This window comes from Dermacentor variabilis, chromosome 3, assembly GCF_050947875.1.
Source record: "Dermacentor variabilis isolate Ectoservices chromosome 3, ASM5094787v1, whole genome shotgun sequence".
Lineage (NCBI taxonomy): Eukaryota > Metazoa > Arthropoda > Arachnida > Ixodida > Ixodidae > Dermacentor > Dermacentor variabilis.
The window spans coordinates 134,745,133-134,770,994 of NC_134570.1; the positions used below are offsets into that span (position 1 = coordinate 134,745,133).

The window sequence follows — 25,862 nt, forward strand, 5'->3', positions numbered from 1 at the left end:
TCCGGCTTCTTTGCATCAAAGTAATTCAGAGGTTAAATAGTAGCAAACATTGGATCTTGTTGGTCAATGATTAGCAGGTTTTTTTCTTGTCCCCTTCATACCCTCTACCATACCCCACCCTTGCGGGAGGAGAAACAGTCACGCTCAGGGAACTTCAAACCAACCTACGTCCACGCGGAACACCCCAACACGCTAGTTTCCCTACACAAACTGGCTACCACTGCAAACTCTGCAAAGAGTAGCACCCTATGCGCTTGTCTACATGATGTAGGAATGCGCACGCGCCATAGCCCTACTACCCAACTCCCAGACGTCCATCGAGCACCAGGTTACCTGCACTCACCAGGATCACCGGGCCAACCTGGTGGACCAGGCAAAGAGGACGGCTGGACACCAAGGATTCTTTGACCAAGTGAGGCCTCCCACCACAGGACAAAAACAACTGTCTGCTCAATAACAGTTTATTCGTCATCATACTCGTCATGAATCGTTTCTGAACTCGCCGACAGGCGCAAAACTTGTCTAGACCTCCGTCATACTGAGGCAGAGTTTGCTTTCTTTCAGTTTTGGTCGGAGTAGCTGCAATTGTGCCTTTTGCGGAAGCATTTACCGCACGAGCCGGCAGCGATTATACAGCTTTCGCGTTCGTCCTTGGACACTGCATTAAGGCAGGGAAGAGTGCGAAAAGTTACGAAGCCACCCAAATGTATTGCTGCGGCAGGTTGTAACTCGCGCCGTCGTAACATCGGTCAGAATAAAGGATAGATGCACAAAAGAAAAACACACACACACTAAGCTACATGACGCGTCAATCAGTCGAAGTTCTTGTCCAACACTGTTTTGGCCATCTTGAGAAGGGCGAAGTCGTAGCAGTCGTCATGCAGCACGTTGATTGCACCGAGACACAGCTGGTTGTACTGAGTCAGAATGTCACGCACCTAGAAAGAGTCCGATAGCGTTAGTCTAGTGCTGTAACGTGCAAAGCATTTAGCAAATTTCTAATGTATCGAAATCCGCGGTGGTATCCCAGTGGCTGTCGCGTGTCGCCGCTGAGCTCTACGTTGCGGGCGCGATTCTGTAGCCGCGGCGACTGCATTTCTATTGTGGCTAACTCCAAACGCGCTGGTGACACACATTTACATGTACGTAAATGACTTTCGTTGGTAAAAGTTAATCAGTAGTACCTCACTACGGGCGTGGCTCGTAAAATATTCATGGTTATGGTACACCAAGCATCAATAATTTAATTTAAAGAAAGTAATTTACTTTTTTACATCGCTCCAATTCCTTAGGTTTCCTTTGAACTGAACAGCGCCATTTGACATTGTTTGTATATTCCGAAAATTCTATAAAGATACCTGCCTCTAAGCACCCGTGATGTAGAACGCAATACTTATGCGATGTAGTAGCAGTGTAATACTTGTTACAGCCGTTCATACCTATAGAATGGTCGGCAATAATCAACCAGCCGCGCGGCGTACCGCAGGCAAATTCAACTTTTTTCTTTGATATACACATTGCTCTTTTCATATTGTTCGTCTAAAATTTCTCATTGACACAGCCTCTCTTACTTCAACATCACAAAAATACGGCGATGAAGTTAACTTCACAAGCTGAACGCTCGAGATAAAAACTGTGTCGGCGGGAAGATGCCGAGTTTTCGACTTGATACAACTTATCTTAAAGAATGAGCAAGATGGCGTTCGTACAATGACAATATTTTAATATATGACATTCTTCAAGTTTGCTATTAATGTTTTAGAGGAGTGACTTGACTCAAAATGGGGCGACTTTCTGTTCGCATACATACCTATAGCTTTGTTAAAATATTTGTCTCCAAGAATGCAAGAGGTAGAAGGTAATACTTTCATGAGCATGCGCCTGGCGGAATGTTTAGGTTCAGTGTTCTGCTTCGCAGAATGGCCGAAAGCGATGAACCAGCGAGGCTATCCTGTGCGCGCAAGTTCCACTTTTAATGAGATTGCCAATTTTCGCAAACTTCGCCCACTTTGTGGTATGCATCCGAGCTCTTTGGTACTGAGTTACCCAAGTTGTACATTAACTGAAGCCACGATGTATGTCCTGGCTGCTGTCTTCCCGAGCAGACAACATGGGCCATTTGGCGTGTGCCTGAATAGGCTACTTGTTCCTGGCTTCGATCATTGCAACTTTGATCGATAGGCAACTTCGATCATTGGTTGTCTTTCACTGCATCTGTTGCCAAATTGACAGCTTTTGCACTTTATATGTAACGTTGGTATGTGTCCATTCTTTGTCACTTTTCTTGAATGAATGTGTGCAGGTGGCAGAAGGGGTATGTAGCCCCAAGTACAAAAAAGCGGTGCCATGCCATCCGCCACAGAGCCTTGCGCATCCAGCGCGGCATTTGATAGATAGTCATTGCAACGAAGTTGCAGCCAGGGCACTAGGGATAGTCATCCTTCCTTCTGAGCTTCAATTGGGGTGCACTAAGTACAAGAAGATATACTGTGTCGTGGTATCACGCGGCACTGTGGTTGGCAGCGAGAAGGCCGCTTTGTGTTTTCTGATGCGCCCGTAAGGTATCATAGGACATGGTATGGCGTTACAATACTCATAGTAATAACCGTCATCTTGCATAAAATATATAATGGCCAATTACACACCCATCATAAGAAAGATTGCTAATCGCATTATTGATGCGGATCACCTCCAAGAGATGGATGGAGCGCCAATTTTTGTGTTATGAGTTCTTGTCCTCTACATGCGGCATATTCAAGGAACGCTTCGCTCAAGAAACGTTCAAGAAACGCTTCGCAGAAGTGTTCGGCCGCCCCGTCGTGCGCAAACGCCGCGCCGAACCGCGCCTCCATTGACGTGCGCCGCAGCAAGGCGAAATTTTGCTAGCTACATAGAAGACGTGATCGACTTACGTAAGCGCCTGAGTCCTTCCATGACGAAGCAAGAGACAATTAAACACATCCTGAAAGGCCTTGACGAGGATGCCTTTCAAATGTTATTGGCCAAGGACCTCTTCACCGCCAGTCAGCTTACGACCAACACGTCCTAATTCGGCGGCCGAAAACAACAGACGATTCCCTCGCAGCCTTAACCATAGGTGGTGACCACAATACGCTACTGTTGCAAATCAAAGAAAATGTGCGTGAGGAAGTGGCACGGCACTTCTCGTGTTTGTCGTATTTGCCGACTCCAGAAGCGCTTACGCACAATCTAGCGCCATCTATCCCAAAAGTTATAAAAGAGCAGGTCTCCGAGGTGCTGCCGCACGTCTCTCAGCCGATATCGGTCGCCGCGCCACTCACGGCTGCCGCTGCACAGCCACCGCGTCGACTGCCAGCGTTGGCCCCTCAACCTCTCTGAGAGCCACCGGCTCAATTACCTGGTGCACAGCAGCAGGTCGTAAATTCGTCGCGCACTGCTGACAACCGACTGATATGCTACGCTTGTGGAATTCCAGGTCACGTTGCACGCTTCTGACGTCGGCGCTTCGCGGCAGCCCAGGGTGCAGTACGATACCGCGACTATTCTTTCCGGCCCCAGTACTACACGCCACAGGACGCGCCACCGGATGCGTACCCCAGCCTGACTCCGCCTTTAAACCTTTCCCTTCCCGTCGGCCCCCCTTACCACGCCGCCATTCTTTGTCACCTATGCGTCGCCGACCCAGCGCTGAGACTGAAAACTGACTAGCGCAGCTCCGGAGGAACGAGATGCGCCGTCGTTGACCTGCGTAAGTCCTTGCTTGTCCCCCGCCATTTGGTTGAAGTTTCTGTGGAAGGTGCTCGAACTCTTGCGCTCGTGGATACCGGTGCCACAATATCCGTAATTAGAAACATTGCCGCTCTCTTCGTAAAGTGACAACGCCACCTACAGCGTTTTCCCTCAGTACAGCAACCGCACAGCCAATTCATCGGGTTGCAGCCTTCACGTCTAAAGTCGTCATTGTAGACATACTGTACAACACTGAGTTTATTGTGCTGCCTTCGTTTTCGCATGATGTGATCCTTGGATGGGACTTCTTATCGCGCCATCACGCTGTTATAGAATGCGCTAGCGCTCAGCTGAAAATGTCCGTGTTTGGCGATACACCTTCTGGCCATGTGCCCGTGCCTGGTGTTGAAATGCTTGTCCTGGCAGCTGATACTACCCTTCCCCCTCCCAGCGCCGTCGTTCTTCCTGTTTACTGTGCCGCCCTTTCTGAAACTACAGTTCACGCTGTCTGACGTATTCAGTCACCGTCACCATGCATCGCTGCCAATTGCCGTCCTAGCACTTCACCAGGACGCCACAGGGATACTTATTCCCAACACAACCTCATGCCCTCTTACGTTACGCCGCAAAGAGACGCTTGGCCACGTTCAGCCAGTAGCCTATTATGTTACCGTGACTATTAATTCCTCCAAGCCAATTCCAGTGCCTGAGCTGAACGCTTTGACACCGCATGTTGAATTCGCTGGCGTGTCCTCGGACGTATTTTCCCCTTCCATCAACAGCAACCTCGCTCTGGATCAACGAGCACTGCTTATTTTCGTTCTCAACGAGTTCAGAAGTTCGTTTGTCTTCCACCAAGCATCGTTAGGTCGAAGGAGCACCATTGTTCACAGCGTTGACACTGGTACCAACGCCCCTTTGCGACAGCGTCCTTACCGCGTATCGCCACAATTACCGAGCAAGTCAACGACACGCTTCCGCGTGGAGTCATCAAGCCTTCTTGTAATAATATTTGGGGTTTTACGAGCCAAAACCACTTTCTGATTATGAGGCACGCCGTAGTGGAGGACTCCGGAAATTTTGACCACCTGGGGTTCTTTAACGTGCACCTAAATTTAAGCACATGGGTGTTTTCGCATTTCGCCCCCATGGAAATGCGGCCGCCGTGGCCGAGATAAGCCTTCTTGTAGTCTTTGGTCATCCCCCGTTGTGGTGGTCAGGAAAAAGGACGGTTAAATTAGGTTTTGTGTGGATTACCGGCGTCTCAACAAAATTACTAGAAAAGATGTTTACCCTCTCCCCCGCATAGACGACGCCCTCGATTGTTTACAAGGCGCCGAATTCTCTTCGCTCGACCAGCGTTCGGGTTGTTGGCAAGTCCCGATGGCCGAGTGCGATCGTCCAAAGACGGCGTTCGTCACCCTGGATGATCTGTACCACTTCAGGGACACGCCATCTGGACTACATTACGGCGTCTACTTACCTCCCCACCAATTCTGCGCCATTACGACCCGACTGTACCAACCGAAGTACATACGGGGGAAAGCAGAGTCGGTCGTGGTGCAGTACTCGCGCAACGCAAAGCAGGCTTTTCTGAGCATGTTACCGTTTATGCTACCGTATGTTACCGTGCCCTCACGAAAGCGGTATCGAACTACTCGGTAACTAAAAAACAGTGTCTCGCGATTGTGTAGGCAATAAGCACATTTTGTCCCTGCTTATATGGCCAAACTTTTGGCGTGGTGACTGACCACTACACACTGTGTTGGTTGGCATCCCTGAAGGATCCTTCTGGTCGCCTCTGACGTTGGGCTCTTCGCCTGCAAGATTTTGACGTTCGGGTGCTGTACCGATCGGGGCGAAAATACTCTTACGCTGGTGCGCTCTCGAGATCTCCCACGAAATCGACTGCAGAACAGCATTCAACTGGTACCTTTCCCTTGGCTGCTCTTACCGCCATGGACAAGCGTCCTGAACATCGAAAAGACCCCTGGATCGTCTCCCTCTTGAACGTTCTCTCCGCTCCGCCAACTTCTGCACACCCCCGAGCACTTCTCCGCCAAGCCACGCATTTTGTGGTATGGGACGAACTATTAAATCGTCGCAACTATCAACCGGATGGAAGTAATTGACTGCTCGTCATCCCTAGTCACATGCGATACGATGTCTGCGCATACTTTCAAGCTGACGCTCCACATGCTCACGGTGGTGCGCTGAAAACGTATGAGCGGCTCCCACAACGTTATTACTGGCGTGGCATGTACACATATGTGCAAAAATACATTCGGTCTTGTAAATTGTGTCAACGACAGAAACATTTTACCAATTCGCCCTGCCTCCTGCAGCCTTTGCTGTGTCCTGCACGCCCCTTGGACCATGTCGGAATCGATCTTTATGGCCCACTTACGTGCTCTGTTGCTGGTGACCGATGGGTCATTGTCGCCGTCGACAACGTAACGTGGTATGCGGAAACGGCTGCGTTTCCTTCGGATGGTGCTCGTGACGTTGCGAACTTCAGCTTACGTCATTTCGTCTTGCGCCATGGCGCACCACGCGAACTACTCAGAGACAGAGGGCGTGTGTTTTTATTCGATGTCCTTGAGGAGCTCCTTCGTTCATACCGTACAGTTCACCGCACATCTATAGCCTGCCACCCGCAGACCAACGGACTAACGGAGCGCTCTAACGGCACGCTGCGAGACATGCTGTCCATGTACATTACTTCTGACCACTCTAACTGGGATGTCATTCTTCCCTTCGTCACTTGCGCGTATAATACCGTGACACAGTGGACAATCGGCTTTTCCTCATTCTTTCTTTTAAATGGCCACGAACCATGCACCACACTCGACACCATTTTGCCGTATCGCCCGGACGCCTCCGAATTCAGCCCTGTTTCTGAAATGGCTCTATATGCTGACGAGTGTCGGCAGCTCACCCACTCCTTTACTTCAGACAACCAAGCCCCCCGAAAGGATCGCCATGACCGCATTATAACCAGCCATGGTGAGTGTCTGCCAGCTCCCCGCTGCTAGACACTCACCACAACTGGCCGTGGGAGGCGCGACTCGCGAAAGTGGAATTGGGAAGCCAACTGACGACCCTTGACCAGGCCCGGCGACCCGCTGTAACCAGTAGGGCTCTGGAAGAGGGGCTCCACCCACCACAACCAAACATCCTCTACTACAATAAACGTTTATTCCCTCTCTCTTTCAGACTGAACAAGCTTTCCACGACGGCTCCCTCGTCTAACTCCGCACACCGTTTCATTCCCCTGGCCTGACTCCTAAGCTTGTCCCCAAGCACCAAGGCCCGTATCGCGTCATCTAGCGCCTCTCTACCATCACCTATGCTATCGAGCCGGTCGACCCTGCGACAAGCGTCGTCTTGGCAACCAGGCGGTACACGTGAGCCGCCTCAAGTCATATCATGAGCCCCTTATTTTCACGTCACCTTGAGTCGCCAGGATGGCTTCCTTTCGCCGTCGGTGTATTGTAGTGGGGATGAAGCAACGCACAGAGCAGTGGGACATTGTCTGGGCAGCAGGAGCGAGTGCAGATCGCGAGCTTTTGACGCTGACTGAGACTGTCTCTGCTGTGCCCGTCGTGCGGCCCTTCCACCTGCCGTCCAACCTTCATAAACCCTCTTTTACTGGCGTAGTAAAAAGACCATCGTGCTTATGTACACAACTTGAAAACACACGAATAATAAATGTCTGGCGACGAAAGGCAGTGCCTTTGTACAGGTTGTTTAACATACACCTTATTTAACTTTACTCTGATTGCGTCTGTGGCTTAAAACAAGCGAGCCTGACAATCAGGAAACACTCGGTATGTTTCGCGGCATTCCTTCAGTAGTTCTTGCAACAGAAGCTTGCCGATCGAACAAAACCAACTGTGTCGTTTTGTTCGACGCTATTGCAGCCTCTTCACTGGAAAGATTTGTTGAAGCAATTAGAAACATATATTTTTGTTAAGATACAATCGTAATTGGGCTTGTATTCAGTTCTTTTCCGTAATGATGTGCGCTCGTTTTTTTCTTGTGAGGAAAGCTTCGTCATGCTGGTATGCGCATGCCGTTCCTGATCGAAATATAGCGGCATCGTAGCACACACAAAAAAACTCAATGTACATAAGAACATTACTGGGGTGAATAATATTTTAATCGAGCGGGAGTGTTCCACGGTTCGTTGCTTTGTTAGCTTATAATCTGTATTGCTTCTTCCCGTCCGTACTTCTACAGGCCAATGAAGTAGGCAGGATACCTTCCTCCTTGCAAAGGATCGTTACTAAAGAGGCGATACTCCGTCCTCGAGTGTTACCTCGCGTATACAGTACACATTTTTGATGGATGTCCGCTTTTCCAAAGGCCTTCAAATTGTCCCTGTGTCGGGGCTAATTACACATATTTTTTTTACTTAGCACTCAAATATCGATCATATAATGCGCTTGCGAGGTCAGGGACCCCTAATCTAACAGCTCATGTCTAGCGTTAAAATGAATCCGAAGATGCCGCCATAGTTTGCCAGATATCGCTATGACCATAAGGCTAGTATAACGTCTCCTAAACATAAAGTATAGTGACATTAACGGAAAATAATATTGTCCTCCACTCGGCAGCAGCGTGAAGGTACAAAGAAACACCATATGGTTTTTCGTTTGCTGTGTAGCTTCGTGCTAGATAGGGCGGATGACAATTTTCGCCGTGATGAGTTCCGCCACCGTGGGGGCCTTCCGCACAGCGGACTTGTCATATTCAGTGTCTCTGTGTTTTGATTTGCCGATTATTTGAGCCTCCGCTTGCAATGTGCTAGCCTCCTGGTAGGCTGAGATGGCAGAACCACCACTCTGTAAAGGCGCTACTCCCGGGTTCCATCCCTGAACCAAGAACAGAGTTCTATATCAGCCCGTATGGGTTTCCGCTGAAACCACGCACTGCAGTCGGATATGTGATTTTCTTTTATTTCATAAATCTTTATCCACCTAGGAGGATTTGCAGAACTAATTTGTCATGATCGCACCTACTACCTAAATGTTGGCGTCATAAGAAGCTCCAACTTTATCCTTTTGCATGAACATAACTGATAAGCCCAAGCTTGCTTACGCACAGCTCAGTTTATTTCGCACTTTTATTTTTTTACCTAAGCACTACAAAGGGACCATATTGTAAGTACCATAAGGGAAAACTTTCAGCAGTAATAACCCACTTCTACCGCTCTCATTGCCAAGGCAAGCATCAACAAATGTCCTGATTTAGAGTGGACTCCAGGAATGCATTGAGTTGTAGTATGCTATGGGAAGATGCCACTACGGTGCTTTGTTGCGCTTTTTTTAAATGGTGATTTGAAACAATCTCATTATCTGTAAACGTTTTCTTGTACTGCTGCGTCAGGGAAGATTGAGTGTTTTCATTGCAAAAGATTACTCGCTTTCATAACCTAATTGGCGCATGTTGTCTATATGACCTCGCGTGTCACCTCTCAATGAAAAGATTGCGTCTCAATAAAAAGATTGGCACTGCCAGCGCATTAGATCGATAATGTACTCATCAGGCCGGAGACCCTCGCAATGATTAACTGAACCTTGCCGCTGTTCCTCTCCGTGCGTGTACGTGGCAGCCGCTCCTAAAAGACATCAGATATCAATTACAGGATCCCAGTTCACGAAATTCCGACTGCCTAAATATTAAAGTTTCAAGAAGTTCTTGCTGATTCTTTTATTTTTTTGCCAGTAAGATATTTGTCTGCTTTCTATGCACATAGTATTTTCTGCGAAAGACAAAGAAAAGTGTAAAAATATTGAATTCATACCTTCTCAAACATGGTTTTATTGGTGTCGAAACTGTAGAAGGGTGTGCCCGCGATGTACATTGATATGTCTTTTTTGTCTTGCTTGGCATTGGGCAAATTGCATACCTGGAAGGTACGTGGAACGTCAGCAGATGGCATATTTTAAATGACTTAGGCATACCTAGCCGATAGCACCAGGCAAGCATGAAAAAAACCTGATATGTTATTAAGAAAGGTGCTAGCGAAGACTACGCGCAAAAAATATCTGACCGAAATAACTATACATTTTATGAAAGCATGCCCATAATCGGCTCTACAGGTCGCTATAACCACTGCGAGTAGGCGCTCCTGCCGGCCTGGAGTGATTCCAGGTCGTCATTACATGGTCCTGCTTCTGCCCCAGAATAACTAGTGCCTCCACTAAGTGCCTAGTAGAAAAAAAATGTATATAACGAAAACATTTACATTAAACAGCCCCTCTATATGTTGATGTGCGTTTTTCATGCAAGCCATGTGTATTTTTTTAAGACAAGGTCTTCTTAGTGGACTTCTGAGGGATTTGGCATATCTGGGAGTTGGCTATTTTGTAACTACCACTAGAAGGAAACGGCCGGTTGGGTGACTCGTAGAGGTCTATGAGCATTACGTTTTCAAAAAGACACCTTGTCATGCCGGAAGTACCTAGTAAGGGGCAGCAACTGAGCACATAATAATAAAAAAACGAGTGGAGGTACACGTAAACTGCGCAGCATGTGAGTGTCCATCGAATCATTGTAGCTAACTCTAGCGCAAAAACTCCCCATAGCGCTCATGCATTGATATCGGTAACCTAGAGGGCGCCGCCATGTTGCTACTCTGTGCATGGCGGCAGACAACACGACGAGATGCGATTAAGAGACGCTCAATCAACTTGATCCTGGGCAACCTTCAGCATCGTGGCCCCATCTAGTTCAAGCGCATGCAAACGCATGCTCTCGCACGCAGTAAATTTTACATAAACATATTCTAAATAGCCATCGGAGGTTCCTAAAAATATAAGGAATGAACTTACTATAACTGTCCTTACGTACATAATACGTGTAAATGCTTGTTTTTGCGTCACACAATTAATATTGCAAGCGTTACAAAATGATAGGTAGCAACATCACGGTATCCTCGCGTGCGTCACATTTCCCGCTCAGTTTTTCCTCCGAGGTTCGTGTACAAATTTTTGTGCGAGTGTCTGTGTCGCTTTCGCCCTCTGCCGTGCCGCCGCCCAGTGCCATCCAAGTTAAATGCCGCACCCTCTTCGCCAGATGGCGTGAACTGTCCGAGTTCGATAGGGTGCCTCACCGCGCGAACTGCAAGCGCGCTGCCGAACACGGCAGTAGGGAGAGAGAGAGAAGGAGATTCTTGTTGATGGGAAGGAAAGGTTGGGGTAAAGTGCAGCGCAGTAACTGTCTCTCAGCAGAGGACACCTCAACCGCGGGCACGTGCCCACATAGCCAAGGGGCGAGGAGACCTCGGTCGGAGAAGAGCTTCCGAGAGCGCGTGCATGATGTCATCCTCGAGCGCGCGCGCGGAGGCGAAAGTGGCGCAGCCGAGCTCAGTAATCTGCATTCAGAGGCCGCCAGCTTTGACGGAACCACAGCGCGGCGCGGTATCTCAAGTGCGCGTGAGCGGCACGATGTACTCAAGCGCTGCGCGGTTGCATGCCACGCACGGCGTACAGTCCCGTTACGCCGTCGAGAAGTGGACGCTCGTATAGACTAGCTTCTGGCGCAGTCGGTCTGACCGGCGGTGTTCGGAGTGCTTTGGCGCAACCGGCCGAACGATGTGCGTACTACAATTCATAAATGGGCATTTATTATGCAAGTCTTTTTAGGCTGCTACTACTCTCTACAGGCCATGTTTCGTGCGCAGCGTGATGAAAATCGATATCTGCCCTTGTTTTGCTTTCCTAACCCAAACTTGTTGCCTTCCTCTAATATAAGTTTGCTTCATTCACTCTCTCCATTAGTTAAATGGATGCGACCGTATCCACTATAGAAATTGAGAATGCTGCAGCGTGTACATAAAAACGAAATTTCCCAGACACTCCAGAGGTCGATCCTGAACGTAAAAGAAGGGGTCTGCGAATAGCCGAACTTTTTCTCGGGATCGCCGAAACTCGAAAGCTGCTTATAGTGACAATCACAGTAGAAGCACCACTCGCATTAGCGCGATAGCACGCGCATCTCATTGTTGGGGTTCGATGAGGAACGCGTCCCACTACTCGATTGCACGAGTATACTCGATTTCTGTGTATCTGCACCTTTCTGTCTCCAGTGTCCTGACGTTTATTAGGCTGCGTGCTATAATGAGCCTTTAGCCTACCCTTCGTCGACATTTACAATTTTATTCTTCTTGTTAAGACTCTCATGACTTGTGTTGGGCTTGGAATATGGTGACGAGTTATTTTATAATCTCCTTTTAGCAATAACGTCACCTCATCAAGGACGTTATTACGCAGACGATAGCTGGAGTAATTTCATTTTAAACTCTTGTTTTGCCTTGAGTTAAACCAGGATATATCTGACTGACAATGTAACAGGCTTAAGTGGTGATCTTGTGGCGATGCTCATTTCCATTACTGGTGCATCAAAATGACGCGTCAGAGAGCCAGGGCTTTTTCCCGTCGTTTCCAAGTCTTTTAAGCTTTCACGCATTTGTTAGCACAAAATGAGCTATTGCCACTAGCGCCACCCCCAGAACTTCCCAGTATGTATTACATCAGTAGATTGTTTTAGTATTCACTTCCGCGCTCTGTTTGTACTATACAGAGGGGATCCACCACTCTGAGTGAATATTTAAACTCAATTGGATGCACATTGCTGAAGTGTTCGAAGTTATCGTTTTCGAGTACAACCCGTAGGGTATATTATTCGATCGTGCAAGCATAATATCGCTTCCACCCCCTACCTCGTGCTCGCGATCAGCCTAAAAAGTAACACACTATTAGCAATTGATTTTCAACGACGTTGTGGCATCGCGCGTAGCCCAATTGCACCGTATCGCCATTTCTCCCGCGTGGTGTCAGACTGAAGACGCAACAGCCGTAGTTGCCCGAGCGACGACAATGACGGTAACTCAAGCGCTCAAAATTTATTTCTCGGGCCTGTAGAAGCGAAGTGAAAATGCAGCCAGAAAAATAGCGAAACTAATGGTAATTTTTTTTTTAATTTTAGATGCGTAATGAGTAAAGACATGAGGAAATACGACTGGGCTAAAAGGCATCGCACTGCAGGTGGAAGCCGAACCAACAAGTACCGCTTTACGCGCGCGCTGCTTTCTCCTTTGCTCTTTATTCCTACAGTTTAGTAGAAGTGGCACTTAATTTCCCCTATGTTGTATCTAGTTTTCTTGTCTGTTCGCTTCGATAGGTGCAGTTTAAGAAAGGCACAAATACACGATATTGCTCCGACCAGAGCCGCTGATTTCGCCCCATGCCAACCTGCTCATAGCGGGTACCGAAAGGGCAACAATAATGCGCATGGCTTTAAGCGACGATAGACCATATTAGGTGGCTTGTAGAATGGATTCTATGCCGTTTTCTCATCGTTAGGGTGCAATCTACAAGAATCATTTTGGTCGCATGGAACATCGTAGAATTCGAACAAACACGTGTGTTGGTGTGCGAAAGGTGAAAGAAGTGCCAAAGGTACTCGCAGAAACTGAAGTCCGAAGTCGCTGAATGGAATTTCGGCGGAGGAAAGCGACATTTCGACGAGGGCGAAATGCAAAAACTCCCGTGTGCCGTGCATTGGTTGCACGTCAAAGAATCCAAGCTGGTCGAAATTATTGGGTGGAATTAATGGTCGAAATTATTATTATTATTACTAGGGCATGCCTCATAATGATAACGTGGTTCTGGCACTCGAAACCTCACGGAGTTTAATATTCGAGAATGAAACTTAACACAATAACTGCGCGCGCACAAGCGAAATGGCATTAGGCGTGTTTCGTTGGAGTGACTTAGTAAAGTACTCATGCAAAGATAATTGCTTCGAAATGTGAGCAGTAGTTTGTCAGCGCGAGGATAAAGAGCTGCCATGTCTTCTGGTCAAGATTTGTCTGTACTTAAAAAAAAAGATCTAACCATGCATGCATATATCGGCGTTATGTATAGTATGGTGCGCGTAAAAAAAAGCATATTCATGGAAAGAATAAAAAAGAATTTTTTTCCCGTAGATGTTTTTCGTCGAATAGGAAAATGAGAGCCAAACAAACCTAACACTTCCTCCAGAATAACGATGCTCACTGGAATCAGTCATCTGGATTTGGCGTCCATGTCAAACGATTTGTATAAGAGCTCGTGTAGTTTTTTGTTAAATTTCAGGCAGCAAATGACAGTCTCTTACCTAGAAACTTGGTTTCTCCGAGGAGCTAGATCAGAGTGCTAGCTCACTGCAGGACATATAAAGCAAAACATTTAAAGAGTAAAAGGACGCATACCATTACTGATAGGAAACCGCCAGGAATAACAGTTGTGACAATGGGCCTATGATAGTAAGCGTTAGGGTTTTAAGCCCCTTGAAACATTCCTGACTGCAAATCGGAAACGTAAAGTAAGCAATGCTGCGCCTCGATACATGAAAATTGACGACGTCTTTTTCAGCACCTACTTCGGACTGCTTGACAGGGGTAACGCTGTCGGCAGGATCTCCAGGCTTGTCGATTTTCCCCACTGCCGAAGCAGACTTTAGCGCAGCCATTGTGAACGCCGCGCAGATCTTAAGGTTCGGAAATAGTTTTGTCGCGTCGTGTATTGTATCATTCTGAAAAAAAAAGAGAAATCATCGCTTACCCACTATTCGAAATCAGAAGACACTGCCGTTTCCATTAAGCCTCAATACTTTCAAGATTCTTCTGCACTTCGACGCGGTTGTACAAGTGTGAGAGGTAGCAAATAACGGGCATTCTTTGTATACGACTGTCGCCGATGCTACCGCACACCTGTGTGTTCGTATTCTATAAGCGCTCATTTTCTATACGCCACAGTGCGAAAAATAAAAAAGTGACTCCGATTGCAGAGGCCAGTATCGCCACTCTCGAAGAACGCTTGACGCTAACTCAATACCGTATTATTTCGTATGACTGTGTGGCATCCCTTATAAGAACCGAGCAGGTTACGTAGAATCCAAATAGTCCCGTAAAAACATGTAGGATCCGACGCGAAGGTTGTAGATCACGACTTTTCCAGCTCAAATAGCGAGCGCATTTCGGAACGCAGGGTGCTAATCACGACAGAAACAAGGTAAGCAATTTCTGTTCTTCTGGATGATATTAAAAATGTCCCCTGAAACGAGGATGAATTGCGTCTCCATATTTGGCGAACACGCAAGTAATTAATAAGGCTAAGTCTTTTGAAAACCTTTTTCTGTGCAAAGTAGTTTAAGAAATTGTGCCTGAGTGTCGCTAAGCATTGCAACAGACAATCTCGGACCGAAGAGAGCTAGCCCCGAAAGTGAAGCTTACAAGCTCAAGGAACGAGATGAAACATGCTTGCGCAAACATTTGCTTTCATTGTTTTTCGTCTGTGTTCCTTCGCAAGGCCACTCTTGACATCCCAACCTCTTCAATCCCGACTGCCGATCGCGGAACAAAATAGGTAATAGGATCAGTCCAAAAGCGCCTCGTTTCTGTATTTAAAAAAGAAGGCCTTATGTACTCGTGCATGACATGGATTACGAGAATAAATTCCGAAGCAGGAGGCTTTTTCTACATGCCTTTAAAGATGTTCCATGAATGTTAGAAATAAAGTGAGACCATTTCATCGAATCCTTCATGCCCTGTTTTCTGTCAGGAGAGAAACCACGGTTAATGTGCACTTGAGCATCGTTCGAATCAGCTAATTATTGCACATGCCCAGGCTTGGTAAAATTGTTCCCAAGTAAGCTACAGACGAAACGTGGACATCCTCTATGTCTACGAAACGGAGACGTGCAACGAGATTCACATTCACAGTAATAATAGCTGTCAGCTCCCTTCAAACTCCCCAGTGACAGCCAAACGCATCCGAAAGCTAACCGGCAGATTCGCTGTGAAGTTGAGTATCGGCTCACAAATTGCACGCTGCAGGCATCGCGCTTAACATTGCATACGTGTACTCACGATATGGCGAAATGGATTTGCCAGGGTTGCGACTTTGAGGTGCTCCAGGCTGTCTTTATGCACGGCAGGTGGGATTACGACTAGCACTGTGAAATACCTCTGCCTGCATCGAAAATCAGAGAAAGGTCGTTCGCGAACTGTTAAACTTGCAATTTGCAAAGTGTAACTGTGCAACTTATGTAGACAAATAAGTATGAAACCACAACACGCAACGTCGTTGATCACTTCTTTTTCACAGCATTGGTGCATGCAAGTTGGCCCAAGGAATTAACTTAAATCTAAGTACAAGAGGTGTGTCACTTACATGTTGGTGGTGATCTTGGGAATGTCAGCTGCTTGAACCTCCATGTACACGGTGCCCGTTACGCTCGCGAATAGCTCCTGTAACAAGAAATAACATCGGTGCTTAGGTCAAAAACATCAAAACATAACGCGTCCGTGCACATGTAAGACTAGCAAATTGTTCATTTAGGTGCCTGAACCTTTTCCGTCCCTTCAAAACAACGGTGCAAGAAAAGCGTCACCTATTTCATCTGTCACAACGTGATATCAGCCTAAGGTAAAGGAGAACGTTCTACACTGTTTCTTACGTGGCCGCAAAACGAGCAAGTGAATTGAATATGGTGCTTGTGGAAGCACCGTAAGAACTCGCGCATAATACTATTGCTTCTGATTCGTGACTTTATCATTCCAAATTTGTCCTTTGTGTTGTATACGAACTAAAAAAATTTTCACCCCAAATCGACAGTTCCGGTTGATTTGTCATGGTTATTACGCCATGGCGCTATTTAGCTCGATGGAGCCGAAGCAAAGTTTCCATGGAATGACATCCATGATAAAGGACTCCTCCTTTTTTTTTGACAGTGAATCCCCTAAGGACGATAACCAAGGCATGAATCGCCAATAAAAATGTTTTCAGCAAGTATTTGTTGTGCTGCTCTCGCCACTTCTGTCCTTAAATTTAAGGTTTGCTTAAATGTACCTCACTCGTGTTCAGCGGGAAGTAAAAGTTTCCTGGATACCTTTTCTTGGCTAATATCTCTTCGTAATATATTCGGGTCCCTACTATGCGCGAGGTTTTACGGTACTCCAACATATGAGATGCACAAAGTTGGGACATCAAATTTTGCATAAACAAGCGATATACATGTATGCCGTGCGTTGCAGGAAATGCGTTGGAACTTCCCTGAAAATAGGTAAAATGAGATAAGCAAACGGCAGTCATACATTTCAAAACATGTTTCAATGTAGTAATTGGTCAAGCAATTATGCAAATTAAACTGAGTAAATTTTAAATGAAGTGACTGAGATCGCAGCTTCATATAGGACTCTCGTTTAGTATTGGCCCACCTTTGAGGCCCAAGCAGTCACGTCACTCATGGGTGTTTGCTATGGGCATGACAGTTGCGCTTTTCTGCGTGAAATCAGTCGGACTTCATTGGGCTGTGACAATTAGCGGCATCCACCTTTTGCATTTCTCGCAACGGTTATCAGCTCTTGGATAACGCGCATCAAGTCTTTTATTGTGAGCAATTCCAAGGCTATTTCGGTTTAAAGATGTGTACTCTAATTTTCGTCATTACTTATCGAATCAAATGCATTGAGTCATCTTCAAATGTGTCCAAAGCAATGTAGAGGAGTTGTTTTAGTTATCTCATCATCCTTAGTGTGAAAAAAAATGTCGAATGCATTTCGTGAAGCATTCAGTATTAGCGAACTCAAGATCTAACCGTTATCCTGTAGAGGAATTGAATGCACAATCTGGTACACAGCCATAGAGACGGGATACACAAAGCGAGTAGCTGCCAACGCTTTTTGCACCGCCAGTGAAATCTTGGGACATCGAGTCATTGTACTGTGGTATACGATGAAAGCAGGGCCCTTTGTAACGCATTATGACGGAACTTTATCCAAAAGCGATCGCCCGGTGCTCTCCACTGGTACAAAAAAGCGGCGGCCGCCATGTGATTAACTTGTTACGTTTGAACAAACGCGAGTTAATGATATCTTAGTTGAAATCAAGAAAAAGAAATGGGCGTGGGCAGGACACGTAATGAGGAGGGAAGATAACCGATGGTCATTAAGAGTTACGGAATGGATTCCAAGGGAAGGGAAGCGTAGCAGAGGGCGGCAGAAAGTTAGGTGGGCGGATGAGATTAAGAAGTTTGCAGGAACAACATGGCCACAATTAGTACATGACCGGGGTAGTTGGAGAAGTATGGGAGAGGCCTTTGCCCTGCAGTGGGCGTAACCAGGCTGATGGTGATGATGATGATGATGATGATAATGATGATGATGATGAACACTACAGACGCTATTTGTTGTCCTAGAAAACGAAGCGCAATCCCACTTGGTCAAATTTTGCTCTATCACTTGACGTCTTTAGGTCTGGAGGAACTGTTTGGTCATTCTGACCCACCAGCATCGCCTGTCGACAGAAGTTGTCACTGCGATTCATCGACACTCCGCGGCAATTTGCGAGAAGCGTAGCGTCGTCTTCAGTCGAGACACCAAACTGTGCTAAACTTGGGATAAGTGGAAAAGGAGCTTTAATTCGAGGATCATTTGCGAAGACGGAGATTAGTCATGTATTACTTGGAATCCAATCATTAAGAAAAGTAGGCACGCATGTTGCATTTAAGGTTCGGTATACTGTTAAAGGAGATATTTTGTACAGCACGGTCGAACTCCGGCAAGTGCACAATTTGTTGCCGTTTGCAGTAGATGACTTTTGGTTTGTGGCCTTTGCACCTTCCTACAGAGCCCTCCATTGCATTGATGTAGCGTCGACCAGCACTTGCCGCTAAGGGTAACAGCAATGTGAGAGACGCGGATTTATTTATTTATTGATTGATTGACCTTTATTTCCTTCTTTTGTAACATAAAGGTAGCACATAAAAAATGTGTCTGTTCGCTTTAACTGTCAACCGCACTGTGCTATAATAACGCCAGCGAATACTCACGTCAAGAAAGTTTGTGGCATCGCTGACACTCCATCCTTCCCGAAGCCTCAGGTAGAATCCCAATAGATTGAGAACGTTGTTGTTCACCGCATCGATGAGATCTGAATCGGGACAGTACCCAGACACGTGGATCTCTCCTTGGTGGGCTTGCAGAACCCCAGAGTGGGTTCCGTAGGACGCGGTTAGGAAAGTGTCCACGGCTGCTAGACCAGCTAAAATTAGGAAAACAGAAAATTCATACGCGTCTTGTCGATATACCGCGCCTTCTGGTTTTTCTCACGAAAGCTGCTGAATTGACAACAAGTCAACGTATATAATATATACTGCAACGGGTATAGCGAATATTTACAACAATACAATCATATACGAGGTTACACCAGCAACAAGTAGTACTGAAAGACACGAGCCCCTCGAGTGCCGTTGGAAACTTCGTTGCTGTCGTTATCGCATGAAACGACGATGACAGGTAAGTTGGCTTTAGCAGCCATAGACCAATGAATAATGACACACTGTTACTGCGAATTCGTTTAGTACTAACATTCATGTGTACGTTAAACCAAAGTTCTTGTTCTTGGGTAGGCGGCGCATACGCAGAGCGTGTCCACGTAGCACGCAATCCTCCTGTCGCCGACGACCATGCCACCGATCGAGCGACGAAGACGTAATTCGAAGCGACATAAGTTACGTGCGACCCAGTGACGCAGGCCAACCACCGACGATAAAAACCGGACGTTTCGCCATTACAGACCCTACATCGCCAATATGATCCCATTTGAAGGAAACTTTATGCATCCGAGCACGCAAAGCGCATCGGCCTCCACCATCATAACGGTCATCATCCCCATAACCATCATCATCATCCCCATAACCAGCATCATCATAACCACCACCCCCACCACCACCACCACCATCATCATCATCATCATCATCATCATCATCATCATCATCATCATCATCATCATCATCGTCGTCGTCGTCGTCGTCATCATCATCATCACCCACTTTTGCCCACTGCAGCACAAAGGCCGCTTCCTTGCGACCTCCAATTAACATCGTACTGCGCCAACCAATTCCAACTGGAGCCTGCGAATTTCTTGATTTCAGTCGGCCTCCTTGGTATTTCCTGAAAAGCACATTTGGTCATTTTGGTGACAACTTTTCCATGACGATCATGTACGTCCTACATGCAGGAAATGTGCGATTTGGTGGACGTCTGGACTCCAGATCCCCCCTCGTACTCAGCGGCCTGCAAATCACCAAATGGTCTGCTGAACAAGACAAGAATCTTCCCTGTGCATGCGCCCCAACTGGTCAGCTCCTCTTCATCCATTTTGCAGCCTACGCGTACCAGTCCTTTCAGGTAAAATCTCACGTTGGGGAGCTATAACGTAAAGCTATTCCAAACTTTTCTATTCAAATTCTGCTATCAGCCCACCGCGATTGGTCAAAAACTTTTTTGGACCACCCCCACTTCACCTGTCTGTCACGCGACGTCACGAAATCCGCAATAGCTCCCCATTTGATATGACGTGTACACACTGATTATGCATAATTTGACCGAACAAAACAAAAATGGTCATTTCTGATTCGACACCTTTTTGCCATTATCCCTCGGCTATTGGTGAAAAGCTTTCGGGCTGCACCCACTTCACCAACCTCTCGCGCGACATCACAAAACCGCAAAAACTTACCACGAAAATTGGCGCGTACGCGTTAAAGATGCATTAATATGCCGAACGAAACTGAATTTTCTTCTGAATAGCCGAAGGCTGCCCCGTTCAGAAAGGAACAAAAGATGGGTTTCCGCCGATCGCTCCGGCACTGGCTACTCGCCCCTGCCGGAGAGCATGGGTTTATTTGCTTGAAATAAAGCTTCTTGGGCGGCCGTGTAACGTTTTCGAGAACGTTCGACACGTTTCCGACCTCGTTCTGCCAACTCTGCTGAGGATCCGTTTTAGCGCCATTCTTAAGCTTCCGTTGCATGCCGCCGCGATTGTCGACGAGCCACCGCAAGAAGTAAGAGAAAGCGGCCAATCGCATACGTCGGCACCACCCTCTTCATCAGGTCATCGATATTCAGTGCGGTGGCTCGGCCCTATCGAATCCCTCTCCACTTGAGCATGCTCCTCGCCTTTTGTGAGCCAATTAGATAAGACAAGCCGCTTATTGCATACAATGTTCTTCGTTTTTCAAGCAAACAAAAGTAACCTCCTATGAACGAGGCGAGCATTTGATTGGTTTGTTCAGACAACCCTGCGGGTGACCGCCCGATGATTGCGTCGGCGGTTACGCAAATTTGAGATCAGGAGATTGGAATAGAATATATTGGAATAGTTTTACGTTATACGGCCCTTGGTTTAGAGCAGCGTTGTGGCCCACCTGTTGTGGTCGCTGATGCGCTTGTACATGGCTATCCAATCTTCAACATCCAAACCATCCTTGACAGAAAAAGTTCCCGAGTCCCGTCGTGGGTGCAAAAACAACAACAACAACAACAACAAAAAAGATAATCAGAGGAGCCTGTGACTGCTGCACTGTAGCCGCTTCAGTGGTCATCGCGGAGCAATGAAGACGGCGACCGCTTCAAGGTTCCGCGCTTGGTTGACAAAACGGGCACGCAGGGAAGGCTTACCCCGCACCTCCGCGAAAAGAGAATGCTACGGGGATAGCCGTACGTTCACAAATTATAATAATTTACGAGGTTACATAAGCCACAGGTGCAAGGCTTGCGACGGATGCAAGGCTCTCGCGTGCCTCTGCCAACTTCGTATAGCTGTCGTCATCGTCCAACGGACAGTAGCAGCCCCTCCTCTGTCGCGTGACAGTATGTCACACGCGCACTTGTGTAGGTAGCGTAGGAAAGGTTATGTGTATGCACCTGCTGTCTGGGCTTGATCAGGCCGTGGTTGACGGGAGATGTCATTGCGGTTAATACTGATGCGCACATTTCTGCCGAGTCATGCCAGTGGCGATAGGCTGCTGAGCTTGAGGCCACGGGTTCGATACTGGTCGCGGCGACCGCGTTCCCATGGGGTCGGAGTGCAAAAATGCTTGTGTGCAGTACACTGGGTGCACAGTATGAAGAACACCAGGCGTGCAATTTTACTGCGCGGGGCCGCACTACGGCGCGCTTCGTAATAACATCGTTGTCCTGGCACGCGAGGCCTCAGAATTAATTTTAAACTGAAACGCTCATATCTGAAATCCAACTATGACCTATACTTACGGCCACATGCTCTTTGTAAGTTCCCTAATGCCAAAAGACAGAAGCATTTTTCTTAAGTTTCCCGTGGCTATCTTCTTGGGCACTTATGTTCTTTCAGGTTCAAATGGAGTCAGAACAGAAAATGTTCTTGGAGGATCGAAAGTATTTATGAATGACGCAATATCGGGGAGTCACTTTGGCTGCCCAGGACGTGAGCGTTAAATTGTGTAATGCGGAAATTTTCTGTATTCAACGCCAGGCACTTCAGAGAATGGGTCGCGATGTCCTGGTGGTTCTGATCGTGGAACGCAAGTATTCTTTATATTTTTTTTTGTCGTTGATATTCACAAAATATGCTGTGGAAAAGCCTTCCATTTTTTTAGGAAACAAAAAAATATCTCTTATATAATGGGCTCTGTAACTTTCCTGCTTCTAACTGAGGAACACAGGAAAATTAGGCCAGGACAGCCACGCATGGATCTGGCAAGCGCAAAAGCGCCGCCAAGATTAAACTATTTCGCACTTGCGCGCCGCTACCGCACCAGCCAAACAAAAGCTCAAACTAAAGATACAGACTACAGCATGATTGTATAATGTGGTGAAACTATAAAGCATCACGGAATCTGCCTCTCTTGCATTCAGTACGAGTAAGGTTGAGTTCAGTACGAGTCGTGCAAATACTAAGCAGAGATGAAGAGATCCGATGAGAGAAAAAGCGCCATCCCGAGCCTTGCGGAATTTAGTGGCGCCATCTTGTTAAAGCCGCCCGCAGAAGCACACACACATGTGTACACCAAGCTTTAGAAAAACCCGTCAGATCTTTGTTGAAGATGTACAGAATGAACTTTCGAAAGTTTAGATGCGTTCTATACAAACGTTCTAGGCGCAGTTTCTCATTTTTGCATCAAGTATTTCTATAATATGTATCGCAATATAGGACAAACACATCCATTTTAAGATAATTGCGGCAGCCACAACATCACGGCGACGCGTTTAAGCTTTCCATCATTGTAACGCGCTGTTCATTCAGATTTGGTTATATTAACTTGACGTAAAATTCAAGAAATCATGTCTGCAAAAACTTACTGTGGCCGGCTAGAGTCATTTCGCCTTGGCTGTCGAACTCCAACACTTCCTTCATGGCATACACGTCGCAAAGTTTAAGCCCGAAGAGGTTACTTACGATATCCGGACTTGGCACTGCGAGGAATTCGACGAGGCATATAATTGGATTGTTGACCGAACCTGGAGCGAAAAGACGATAATTTTTTGTTATTATCTAAAAACACGATCTCCATTCATCAAGGCTGCTCCACTGAAAAACAACCTAGAAATTGAAGGTAACAGGGAAAATTTCAATTTTTTTCCCCACATCTTCCAATGAAAACTACAGTTGCCTCGATATACAAATACACTACGTCCGCCATTTTGTATATTCACGACGATTACAAGCAAAGCTGTTACTTTCGAGTAAGGGCAATGAAAATTTTAGTTGCATGTACTTAACGCCATACTTTAAAACGCTGCTTTCATATGATTAGCCCGTTGGAAACCTTGCCAAAATATAACGGTTTTGAGAAGTTGCTAAGGAATTTTTACGGGGGCAATAACTCATCCACGTATAATTTGCTGCAGAAGAGCGCTGGACGTAAAATTTTTCTTATTTTCAGTAAAGTTGATTTCGGTATTACCTATAGCTCACACTGTAAAAACAGCTGTTAATTTAAAGAAAGTCTACAGAAATTTTCGGTGAATGCTCTATTCCAGAAACCCGTAAAAAAAGAACAGAAATATTCTGTTCTTCTTGATGTCCTGCCGATAAATCGAGTCTAAACGGAAATATAACCGATCTAAATTAGTGTATCTGCATAAAAAACGATAAAATAGCATTTTGGAGGTTTTTTTCTTTAATACACTGCGTCTTTTACATCATGCGCAACGCGCTGTGTGCGGTACCGGTACCAGTGTGCGCTATATTCAATATGACTGCCCTTCGAGTCAACGCCTGTCTGCAGTGGTCCGTTTCTTATTTCGATAATTTCTTACGAGGTGAGTAGTTTTTCTTCTAAGTACATTAGAGAAAGTGCATGACGTACTCTTTTACCCAATACCTTGTGTGTTCATGACATAGAACAAGGCTGCAGTGCGGGCAAAGAAAATTCAGGCTGACAGTCACAAAATTTAGTAACTACGTGTTCCGACAGCTCAGCGTACGTTGCGCTTTGCGAGGCGGCGTGTGATATGAATTGTAAATTTAGCTGTAATTTTTCTTTCTTATAGCACTCGTGAGGGTTAGCCAGTGTGCTTGACAAATATCTTCTTGTCTACTGTTCGCCTTTTCGGATTGTATTTGTTCTTGCTTTACCTGCGAAAAAAAAAATGTGCGTGCGTTCTCACAAAGCTCAATCAGTGACGTTAGCTCTTAGCAACGATCAAGTGTTTAGTTTCTTGAAGTGACTAGAAAGTGCGCCTTGTTTCGTTTGTGCTATATTTTATTTTACTTTATTTGATTGGACGCTGGCACATGAACCCACCGAATATCGGGGAACATTGTAATGAGTATTGATTTTGTTGCTTACAGTGTGCTGCGCTTCGAGTGTTTTAGTGCGTTCACTGTCGTACGCGGTCCGGCCGGAACACTTGACTGCGTGGCTTAGTGTACTATCTCCGCATTTAAAAAGCACAGGGCGCAAGGTGCGAGTTACCGAGCGGCGAATATATGTTGCAATCACACTCGTGGCCACGAAGAATTGCTCGCATCTAGTCTGGTAGCCTCACTTCCTGGCTCTGACCAAGAATAAATAAACGTATGAATGAGAAGGGTCGAAAGATTGGATAAATTGGACTGCAGCAAAACCTTTAGTAAAAGAAAGTAAAAAGGCAGCACGTGTCATTGTTTCACGTACTATAGAGTTAGCGTAATGTGCACACCGCTTTACATTATTAGGACAGTATTCTATGTTGTGCCATTTCGCTTGATGTTGTTAGGAAATAGTTGAAGTGTGATTTGTTTGCGACCTATGGTGCTCTCGAAGGTTCGTGTAAGTGTTGTATATAATAAATGCCGTAAGTATCTGGCACTTGAAAAATAAATGCAGATTCTTTTCCCGTTCCTTCTGTTAAACGTTACAGCAGACGAGACAAACGCAGGCGACCCACGAGAGCTCGGATTACAAGGCGCTCACGATCAATATAGTTTTCCCCAAGCCTTGGCCTCGTGCCCCTGCGCGGCATATTGAGTACTGATAGTAGGGGCGATCCAGAAAACGCGCTGATGGCACAGGCGTCCGTAGACTGAGAGATTTTGTGCTAGACTACGGGCTCCTACAAGCAAAGGGGGAACACGTTATCACGTTGCCGCACTCTGCGGAGCGAGTATGCACCCCGCGTGGACACGCGCCGCAGAAACTCTGTGACACGAGAAGCCTGTCATACCGGCCTGCCTTGTCGATTGCTAGAAGTTTTGAGCGCACCTAGTCTGCGTTGCGGGAAAGCACACTTTTCTTAGTCTCACATCGCTATTGCAGAAAAGCCAGCTTTGCGTTTATGCAGCGGGCATACAGTGTGTTCTTCCGCCATTTTTTTCTTGGGGGGGGGGGGGTGGGTGGGTGGAGTTTGGTAAATAAAGAAAGCGCATGGAGAATATAGCACGATTTGGCCTATCGAGGTGGATTACCTAAATTAGCGGACTTTACATGAGCGACAAATCGCAATGTGCAGGTTGCTGCTTAAAACCACGCGCTGAATAACTTCCTGAATATTCTCTTTGGAGCATAAGTCCCAAATCCAAATTCGGGCCAAAAAGTAATCAAGTCATTGCGCTAGAGCATAAATACGAAAACCAGCGCCACATTCTAGACACCCGTGTCTAAAATCTGCTGAAAACTGCATTGACGGTAATGTTAAAATTCATCCTGTACCATTGCATACAAACATTCGAGAAGCTATAAGGGGGAATGGCCATGAATTTTATTGTAGACTTGAAGGCCGGATATCTAATGTCTCTAAAGGCATAAGATGGGTCATCTGGTGCACTGTAGGGGTAGTGAGATTGCTGGGAGAG

At 46.5% G+C, this 25,862-nt stretch overlaps 1 protein-coding gene across 1 annotated transcript; it reads right to left on the reverse strand.

The window, feature by feature from the left end:
- Positions 1 to 471: 471 nt before the first annotated feature.
- Positions 472 to 23,038, reverse strand: LOC142574204 (uncharacterized). The gene is made up of 7 exons (XM_075683351.1): positions 22,886 to 23,038; positions 18,595 to 18,806; positions 15,936 to 16,012; positions 15,632 to 15,734; positions 14,143 to 14,295; positions 9,521 to 9,625; positions 472 to 938 (listed from the first exon to the last, which is right to left on the reverse strand). The coding sequence occupies exons 1-7, from the start codon at positions 22,938 to 22,940 to the stop codon at positions 813 to 815; spliced, it is 831 nt and encodes a 276-aa protein (XP_075539466.1). The 5' UTR covers positions 22,941 to 23,038; the 3' UTR covers positions 472 to 812.
- Between the last annotated feature and the right edge of the window lie 2,824 nt (positions 23,039 to 25,862).